General features: G+C 36.6%; 1 protein-coding gene across 1 annotated transcript; it reads right to left on the bottom strand.

The window, feature by feature from the left end:
- Positions 1–219: 219 nt before the first annotated feature.
- Positions 220–9,985, bottom strand: Madm (MLF1-adaptor molecule). The gene is made up of 10 exons (XM_043413472.1): positions 9,411–9,985; positions 7,700–7,789; positions 6,064–6,288; positions 5,597–5,727; positions 5,168–5,262; positions 3,629–3,928; positions 3,383–3,542; positions 3,053–3,239; positions 2,840–2,959; positions 220–2,516 (listed from the first exon to the last, which is right to left on the bottom strand). Exons 1-10 carry the CDS (start codon positions 9,537–9,539, stop codon positions 2,202–2,204), a joined length of 1,752 nt encoding a protein of 583 aa, XP_043269407.1. The 5' UTR covers positions 9,540–9,985; the 3' UTR covers positions 220–2,201.
- Between the last annotated feature and the right edge of the window lie 1,003 nt (positions 9,986–10,988).

Genomic DNA, 10,988 nt, shown 5'->3' with positions numbered 1-10,988 from the left:
AAAGATCGCAATTTCGAGCATCTGTGTTTGTAACTCTCCCCCAGATCGTCGCAGTTCCTGTAGGAAGATCACATTGGATATTTCTTTCGATCAAAGATCTGATGTTTTCATCGTCCAACATTTTTTTCAATATCTCAACATCGAAGATTAAGAAAAAATATTGGGTACGAATGCCTGGAAAGTATCTTCGATTGTGGAAAAAATGATTTCATTATAATATCTGGGAGAATTACAGTATTTATTTATCACCGACATTGTACAGCCCTTTTATTATAATATCAACGAATCAGTCGTCGCCGCACTCTTTATGTTTTTCTGTTCATTTTCATTTGCATCTTGAAAATTTCCGTTATCATAAAGCTATTACATTGACTTGTTAAATGTCATATTCTAGTTACATACTTAAGATCAAAAACTATGTTGTTGGTAAAATGGATTACCGCTAATGTGGATTAGTCATTCGATTAGTCAAATGCGTCATTGAAGTTGTTGAATTCGCGTATCTTTTCTCATTTCTTATATTTCCATTTCTTCAATCGAGGTATGAAATTGGAGCAGTTTTGTTGTCTTGCTCAAGCACGCGTTATAAATGCAATAGATGTAACAAGATCGGTGTTAGTTCGTTAGCACTCGAATATACCTATGACTAGTGTTTTTATTTATTTATTTTTTTTTTCATTGTTTTATTTTTCATTTCACATCAGAAACGACGTGTTTATTCTCTTAAAAATATAAATTATTTACAATGATTTCGGCTAATTTCATTGAGATTTGATAACCTTGGTTTCGATCACATCAATAATACCCAAGAACAGGGCCGTGGCTGTGTCACATTCTCGAAATTTACTGCCACTAAAATTATTCCAGGCGAGTATTCTTTATTGGCAATCATGCATTCCATATTTATGAAAGGAAAAGCAAAAATAGTATTAACGAACGGGAACATGATTGAATGTTTACTTTTTCCCTCTGTATTTCCTTTATTTTTTGTCACTTCATTCCAATCATCTATCTCATTTCTCGAAATAAATACGCACTTTTTCGTTTGTCTCGTCGATAAAATCACGTTTGCCGGTCGCAACTTGCAGCAGGCGCTGTGGAATTTCACTCAGGATTCTCATACAACAATAGCCAAACTATGTATTCATTCAAACTGCTAGACAAAAATTTTACAATTCGTTTTTTTTGACGTACAGAGGTTAAAACATCCGGTGTTCTCGCAGATGCAAGAAGCTTTTACAATTTTTTTCATTTGCTTTTTGTTCTCAGGCCGTATTCGAGTTACCAGTCGAGCTGTACACTAGAGAAAATAATTTTATACAAAATAGCTAAGAAAAAAAAAAAAATAGTTGTATAGTAATCAATAAATGATTTTCGTCCAGTTGTAATATGCGTCAAATAAACAATTGATACTCATCGACAATGTATACATCACATCGTTATTAATCATTACGTCGATAACGTGGTGTGCAATGGGAATATTTAATAGCAATGCGAATTCGTGGCTGTCCGCTACTGATAATTTTGAATTCGCGCCTTCGTCGTAGTATGGAAATTGTAATGTTGGTACGTCTATAACGTTGTTACAATATTATCTTTCCAATTGAGCTGATAATTCCCGACAAAGTCTAATTAAATAAGCTGTTCCGTTGACTCGCGCGATATTTTATCTATTATAATTCCATTAAACGAAAAATTTTAAATAACCAACATTATAATTCAATAAATTGGTGCGAGTTTGATTTGATGACTTTGGTTGAGACGTGCGGTCCTAAATGGTTAAACTGAAAAGTTTGCTTCCTCTCTTTTGTTTCATTCACTCGTTCGTCACTCTTTCTTTAATAATCAGCTTTTCCATTGAAGAAAAAAAAGAGAGAGCATAGTCCAGAAATTCTTTTAGCAACGTTCTAATTAATATTGGAGCCAACAAAAGTTATCGTTACAATTTTATCAAGATAAAAAATAGGATAGCCACGGCACCCCACCATTTCCGTCTTCTTTTGTTTCTGTTTTCTTCTTCCCCCCCCCCCTTTTTTTCTCGATCATTCTTTTTTCGCATTCTTTCTTCTCCGTCGTTGTCATAGTCTTCCCTTCAGTCCTTCCGTCCCTCGCATTTACATAAATATAAAAATACATAGCCAGTCTATACATCGAGCGTGCAAAGTGGCACAGTGAAGTGAGTAACCAAGTATCCAGGATGGTTAACTGACACTGTCTGTTATTGTCGGAGGATCGCCCTCCCCGTAATTTGCGCCTGTTCGATTATACGAATTGGAAAGACCGGACATTTTTGGCGGAAGGCTAGATACGCTATCGTTACTCGATGCCGTGGTATTGGAACCACTAATGGAATTATTACGATTTTGGAGGCACGAATGTCCAGGTGCTGCTTGCCCAGACCCCGTTGTCTGACTCGGTAAACTCGGCAGCGACGTCGAACCCGGACTCATCAACTGCTTGTTGAAACAACTATGCAATGCTTCTTCTATTAAATTCCCTATTTTATCACGGTCATTCTGAAACACCAAATGATTAATTATTCATTATTATTAATGTTCATCATTCCACTCGTTATGAGTGAATTCATTTTAATTTTATTAACGGTTACATTATTGAGGATTATCGGGCAGTTTTAATTTTGACGATGCCATTGGACTCGTTTTTTGGATTTGTCGAAATACAAATTATATCGTACGTCAATTCGCAAAAAAGTAGAAGCGATTGAAGCAATTCAAACGAACAAATATTCATTTCGTTAAAGGCTCGTTACGAAGGCAGTAATCCTCATTAATGTGCAAATTTTAATTATAGTCAAGAAACTATCTTTGCAAAATCATACCTCATTAATAAATCCGAAATGTACAAGTTCCTGGGCGAGGAGCATCGACGTATCTATTTGAGATATGGGACAAGTCAACTGTCTATTCATTTTGTCGTCCATTCGCAACAGTATTGTCATCTGAAAGAATGCAATGAAACACATTACTCGATCTTAATTCACGAAACTCGACATTTTTGCGTCAAATTAATTCCTATTTGTAATAGTACTCACAAGCAATTCGCAGCTTTCTTCCCTAGGCTTAACGTTACACATCATATTAACTACTCTACGGGACTCCACATCGACTGGTTCGGGTGTCACGGATTTAACGGACTCTGTAACCTCAGGCGATATTGCCCTCGTACGAACTGGCGGAGGAGATTTTGGTATGAATGCTGTCAATGGATATATTCCGTACCTAGGATGAGTACAAGTGACGGTGAATACAAATATTTCAAACAAACACAAACCAATTCTGATAAATCCTTCTAACGCGACCGCTTTCATAGTTTCATTAAAAACTATCAACTTACTATTTTACTTCTAAATTTTTATACTTACTTCACGTCTTCAACGAACTTTTCCAACTTTTCAGCAACAGGTATATCGCTCAAGCGAAACTGTTGGGGTGGTCGACCTTGGTACTTAACTTCGGCAAGAACAGTATCCGGACTGTATAGCCTTTGCAGCACCTCGTCAGTTATGGTCTCCGATGTATTTGCTGAAAATATATGACAATCAATGACAAATAGGGCAACGTTTATACTTGATTCAGTGAGACTGAGCTAGCACCGGTATAAGTCTTACTTGTTGAGTTGATTAACGTGTGTGCGGCGAGCAATTTCAGGGCATGCACTTCGAAAAGTACAGGATGAAACAAAAGTTCTCTAGCGCTCGGTCTTTTCTGTGGATCGGCCTCGAGACATTTACGAATAAAATCTTTTTGCTGTCTCTCGTCAAGTGAATCGACCGTTTTCCTTATGTGTTCTTCGGTCACCATTGTACCACTGTCACCGTTACCCTGGATTTCTAGTGCTGCCATCTCAAGCGCACAAATTCCAAACGCATATATATCGATTGCGGGCGACGATAGTTGCGTCGCCGAATCTGAAATAAATTACAATTTTCAGGCATGTTTTCTATTTCGTTCAAGGTTTTCATCGTCGTTTTCAAGGGGTTTGAAAAACTACGCTCGCTATTATTCTAGCCCGTTAATGATTGTTGTTCGACGCATTCTCTTCGTACAGCTGAGCAAGCGTGGGGCAGGGGCGGGGGTGGGGATATATTTTTGTTATATTTGGCAAAAACGGCAATGTATGAATCGTGGAAAATAATGAAAACGAGCCTAGAGAAGCGACCTACGATTTGTAACACACACTCAATATCTTTGAAAAAATCGATGCGCGCTCTCGATTGATTTTCAATCATTTTTACGTAACTTTTACGTAGCTTTGCAGTTTTTCACGTGACGGGGAACCGCATTTGGAGCCACTATAGACAAATCAACGTAGAAATTCCGTCATTAACGTAACTTGAGACAGAGAAGAAGTATCGGAAGTCAAGCATCTTCGATTGTGTTCGATTGGAAACGTCGTTTATCTTTTCTCGTTTGTTTAACTTGGCATAGTGGCTTGGTTAAATGCCAAATATATTTTCCTTCAAATTCGTTACAGACTGTGTAAACTAGAGATTTTTCGCGATAATTTTCAGAGTTTATGCTTATTCGTTCGAACTCTATGTATTAATATCAGAGTGTTTATAACGCGAAGTTCTCATGAGGACATACTGCTAAAACGTGTTGCTCTCGGGTATATTTAGAATGACGGGTATATTTAGAATCTTGTAGAGAAAATTTTCAACAAAACGCAGCAGTCTTCAACCAAGAGAAAACTTCAAGCCAAACTGAGCCATTTTGTAAATTATTTTCTTTCGATTCTCTTCTCTTACTATCGTATACGATATCAAACTAATTCCAAGTCTCAAAACTCGGGTCAGAGCTCGATCCTTATTATAATACGGAGTCACGGTAGTTCTGTCTCTTTTTTTCGCTGTGTTGTTGTCTCGATGCGCTAACGCGAGCCTTAAATTTCTAAAGTGGTCAGATTTTCCAGCTCGAATCGTGAAACATTCGATGTTGCTCACGGGATTCGCTACTAGCTTATGCGACGCAATGAGGGGTAAAAATGACGAACAATGCAGCACCGATAAATCCATTCGAATCACCCACCAATGTCCTACACAATGTCCGTATCAGCCGGCTTCTCGCTTTACGTAAATGATTTTTTACGAATTCTCGCCGATCGATTTGTTACATAATGGTGAACAAAGAAAGAAATTAAAACAAACCTGAACCAATTTTAACCAGACCGTTGTGTTGAATGAATATTGTGTCACAGGTCAAATTTCCATGAATTATTGGTGGCGAACAGGAATGCAAATAGCTGAAAATAACAGAATGGTACAGTAATCAATTGTTGCTATATTGTACGTAACGAAAAGTGCTTTTCGATTAAAATCATTCTTTTTACTGATCTACATAGAAAAATTACGATAGAATTATCCATAAGAATGGAACTCAAGGAATCCACCTTTCAGTTTTTTCAACTACGAATCGTACTTATTCGTTAAGTCTCTTCAATAATGATCAACAAACGTTGAGATAATTCTTTTTTCTCATGACCCCAGAAATGGAAGAAAAGAAACATGAAAATTTCGAAGCGTTCGCTTGATCTTTATTGTGTACCTAGTAAAATGCAGGAAACAACGAATCATTACCTTAATGCCGAAAGGATTTGCGTGCACCAACGTTTCCACGCTTGGAGAGGCAATTTCTTAACGTTCCGCTTGGTGCGTTTCAGGAACTGTTTGAGAGATCCGGACGACATATATTCCGTTATGTATATGACCTGGGAAAGTAAAAACTCACTAATTGTTGTCCATACTACAATGACCATAACTTTGATGTAATTTGTCGACGAAAAAATAATCCAAGTTCTCGGATAACGAAGCCACAGCTTTACCTTGATTTTTATGATATTTGAAAATAAATATGTGTCATAGACCAGTCATTTATTGATGCTTCATGACGCATCAGCTAATAAAAGGAACGAAGGTCGCTTCAGAATAAATGTAGATATATAAATATGTACATTTTGTTTCACGAGGTTCATGAACCGCAATTATTTTGCCGAATGCTCCGCAAACTGTAGTGAAAACGGTAACTCTGGACGGTTGTGACTCACCCGTGGTTTATCGTTATGCGTGTCCGTCCAATACCTATGGAATTTTACGATATTCGGATGTTCCAGTTGAGTAAGATTCTCAAATACCATTTGTATCCTCTCTTCCTGCGCTTTGAAATTTTTACGCTCAGAAAATTGGACCTCGTTCCATACGACCTCAACTCCTTCTTCAGTGTCCATCGCCAAATAGGCGCAATTCATTTCGGGCACATCTCTCTGTATGACCTATGAAAGTAACAATGTTTAAAAGTCATGTCACGTAAATATAACCTAATAGAAAAACGACGACAATCGAAATGAAGATTTCATTGTCTTCTACAAAGTACGCTTTAAGAGGATGGATCATTCGGTATATCGCAACCATGAGTGCGAGAGAGATAGTTGCAAATTTCGAAATCGAAATTCTTTGACACAGTTTGACCGATTAAAAGAAGGCTCCGTCAGTCGATTTTTGCCATCGTTCTGCGTAGGCTGACAGAGCCTTTTTTTAATCGGTCAAACTGTGTCAAAGAATTTCGATTTCGAATATTCCAAGTGAGATTAGTCGACTGATCCATACTCTTAAAATCGTAAAATGCGATACGAATAAACGAAAACTTTTTTTTCATTACAAATCAAAAGAATTTTGTTTCCGATCGACATTGTGTCATGATGAAGACAAAAATAGAGTTTGCACCAGGGAAATGAAAGTTTCTGAGAAAAGGCAATATCCCTTGGACGCTTAGATACTGATTCAAAGATAATAATCGAAATTTATGAGTAAGATAATAACGGAAATGTTCATGAATCATAGGAAGATATAACATTGAAGTGAAACGTATTTGAACATGTTGTAAACTCTGTTAATACTGAGCTTCCGAAACTTGAGTTCATGAATTCAAATTGGTGTGCACAATAGTTCTATTCAAGACGTATTATGTGACTCGGGTCAGAAAAATACACTGTACATTCTAAAAATTACGAATGATTATTATGTCCGACAATGATGTCATTTCCTGACGTGAAACTAAGTTTAGTTTTTCTAATTGAATGCATGAAATTAGGGAATGAATTTTTCCATGAGAAAATAAGAAACGTCGATATTAAACGTTATTCGGTATATACGAAAGTATCTTGCATGAAATTATGACAAACGATCGAGAATGTAAAGTTTGCAACGCAGTTGGAACGATTTCATGCCTGTCTGCCATTACATGGATGTGACCTTGCCAAGATTTTAAAGAAGAGGGTGATGGAGGACTCGACAAAACGCTCACTGTTACATACATTCGCTTCAAGTGTGTATTAAAATATGAGTCCAATGTGATACGACACGTGGATTTTCCGAGATCATTATTATTATCACTGTTCCTGTTATTGGTATTGTTATTACTTTCGTTGTTATTATTATTTTTCAACGTTTCATTCGTTAATGACCTTGACATTTTACTTTGATACAACTATTGATTTTCTATCGACTTTTTACTATAAATGTCTCTTCAATTATGAGGCATTGTTGAGTGAAGATTTTTTCAATGTACCTGCATTTTGCAGAAAATTACTAACGAAGATTGAAGATGGAATTTGTTTCATCAGTGTAAATTGTTGATGGAATGGAATACAGAAATTATGAATTTGTTTTTTCTTATGTTATTACCTGCATTTCACCATTCTCGTTTTCGCCACTTCTTGTCAGTAATGCAAAGTTTCCACCCTCGATTAGTGCAGACTTGGTGCCTACGTATACCTGTAAAGCAGGAAAAAAGGAATATTTTTGTTCGAATGATCATTTTTTCCTTGTAGAATGTCGCATCCATTTCGAAATCATATTTGCTGAACATACGATGAATAATTTCTGTCTGTGCGTGGAACATGTCAAAGAATTATGCTTCTCAATCTTATATCAATCCAAATTTCAAATCTATAATTCCCTAGGTCGAAGGCATTGAGCGTTAATGACAAGTTTGAAAACGCATGAAATCACTCATAAGGAGAAAACTTTGAACGTTTATGAGCAACGACAAATTCTATTCCAGTTCAATCTATGTAGTCGATGTTCTTTTTAGGAATATTGCTCGTGACGTCATCAAAGCAGTTTAATCATGATATTCATTCATCTTGGAATAATGAAAAGCGCTGCTTTGTGATAGATAGTGATTATAGTTCCGACTGCATAAACTCAATGACATTTATTTCATAATTACTTTTTCTCAACTAATTTTTTTTTGTGTCACCGAATAAATGGTAAATAACATTGTGAATCGAGTCGTTGCGTTTACATAAATGTAAGTAATGTAAATTTTCCTCGTCAAAATGCATTTTTTTTTCCTCAAAAGATGAAAAACTTCATGATTTATAACAAAAATTTAAAAAAATGGATCTTCAAAAGAGAAATCGGATTGACTTTTCCAGAGTATCAGTCTGCACATCATTCGGATTAGACAAACAAATAAAAATAAAGTAAATCATTTTTTCATATCAAATTGTCATGATCATTTTGAAATGAATTTGTGTTATCAATTTTTTTCATTATTTTTTTATATCAGCCACATTTATGCGGACACGACTAATAAATCGGTTTACCAAAAGTTAGACCAAAGAGTAATAAAAATCTAGGGACGTGGTGATAAAAAAATGGGAACACAATAACAAGTCTCCTATAACAGTCTGTGCAAAGAAAATTGAAACGCTGAGCAAAGACGCATATACCAAGAATGTAAGCTGAGTTGAAAAAAATTGTTTCAATGGTAAAGTCCAGTAATGGGTTACCGTATATGGCAGTGTTTCTTAATTTGTGGTTAACCACAGTGGAGTACAGACAGGGGCCAGTATATATATTATACATGAATATGCATGTGTGTTATCTGCTGAGTCGATATTCGATATTCTTTGGCAAATGGGGGGTCAGATATTGTGATACAAAACACCGTGCGATAAGCTCTGTAAGTATGTAACTCGCGTATTTTTATTATGACGCGATGAGTATCTCAACAGTCTTGCTTGAGTGCAAAACTGTAAAAACAATTGAGCAACAGAATGGTAATTGGAGAGCTTTGAAAATCATTTTCGGGCGACGAATCCAAAGAACGAATAATGAGGCATTTCTGTGATTTCGCAAATAAAACAAGTTAGTTTTTATTCTCCTAACTAGAGATAAAAAAAATGAGCAATAGAAACGCCGCTTTTAACATCGTTGACGACCCTGACCCTGACAATGCATCAGAACTTATCATGTCGGTTTCAATATTTCAATACCAAACAAGCAACGTTTCACATCGTACACTACAGTAGTCATCGATATACATATATATACAATTACATGTGTATATACTTGTTTGACCAAATTTACGAATGCTAACGGTAATCACCTCTTCGCGCCGTTTGAGCCACCGCCCGCAGGGGCTCTCTTCCAAAATTTCGCTTTCATCCTCCGAATCTTCACCACTTTCCCGCGGTGACTTGTGCTCGGGGTCCGTGCTTGAGCGACTCCCGGGCATCACACACACACGCGTGTTGAATTTTTCTTCCGAAATGTATGTGGAAATATATAGATTTATATGTACGTAATTGTATTTATGTGTGTGGGCGCAATTGTGTCTGTCCTAGTGTGTGTCTAGTTAAGTCAATATATATATTTATTCAATGTTGGGTGTGTGTACGTAGGCGTACGAAAAGATCACCGCATAAAATCGTTCACTGACAATCTGAACATTTATTGAGTCGAGAGACCTTGATTAACGGGTCTCAAGGGTCCGAGAACTTTTTTTTTATCGTTCTTTCCTTTTTTCTCTGCTGACTCTATACATATATATACCTATGCATATATAGATATATATTTATAGATGTACATGTATATGCAGGTATATATATATATATATATATATTCGTGCGACAAGCGACAAATCGTATTGACAATCGTAACGACTTGTAATCGGCGTACGTGAACTTCACCGGGAACTTCACGAGCGAGAAATATATAAAAGGGCACAATTCAATTGTGACACATGCAGTGAAACATGTAAAAAAAAAAGTTCTTTGCGGTGAAAACGGGTGGCCGTACACTTGTATATTATCACTGATGTTACCGTTTCCCCGGTCTCTGATTACACTTTTAGATATATAGTTATTCTTAAAGCGTTGTCGGTTATTAAGATATTCCACGAAATAAGACGTTGATCGTATTTTTATACTGTCAAAAATTAAAAAAAATCACGTCCCCAACGTCGCTAACGCTCGAGGTACGTGGTAATGAAAGAATTTTTTTTATCGGAGACTCGACGACAACGACGACGATGTGACACACACTCCGCGGCTGGCAATCATTCTCGCTATGTCTTCGGTCACGTTCGCCCAGTATGGGCAAGCACCGAAATACCGCACCCACTTGACTCATTGCCAGCGACACCTCGTGACGTTTTCTATAAATTTTCATTCTTCCGTTCCCCTTCTCTTACTGATGATATTGGAAAGACGTATTCCAATATGCCGACGGAGAATTGGACAAAAAAGTTATTTCGGAAAGATGTCAATAGGCCAACGCAAATAAGGTTTTTGTTTTTGATAAAAATAGTAATAATATAACGACCGGTGCCATTGCATACGAAATAACCTTTAAAAATTGACGTTTTATAGCTGATCTCTTCTACTTTCCAAATCCGCTTGATAAATTTTAATCGGACTGCCTCCAGAGCATTCAAATATGGTACAAAAAAACTTCTCACTGAAATTATGCAAAAACTAATTGTAATTATCCAACAGCATGTCTAGGTTTTCCACACAGAAAGTACTTATCAATATCAACTTCCTCGCGAAAAGCCTATGCTACAGCTCGAAAAATGGCTGAGTTACGAATTTTTGAAAAAATGCTATTTTTTTAGGTTTTTTTTGGGTTTTCTTCCCTAATAATTGACCGATCGACCTCTTTCAGGGCTCATTTTCTTCGTATT

This window comes from Venturia canescens, chromosome 2 (genome assembly GCF_019457755.1).
Source record: "Venturia canescens isolate UGA chromosome 2, ASM1945775v1, whole genome shotgun sequence".
Classification (NCBI taxonomy): Eukaryota; Metazoa; Arthropoda; class Insecta; order Hymenoptera; family Ichneumonidae; genus Venturia; species Venturia canescens.
Note: the sequence above shows the minus strand (reverse complement) of the source record. Positions and strands in the feature narration are given on the sequence as shown.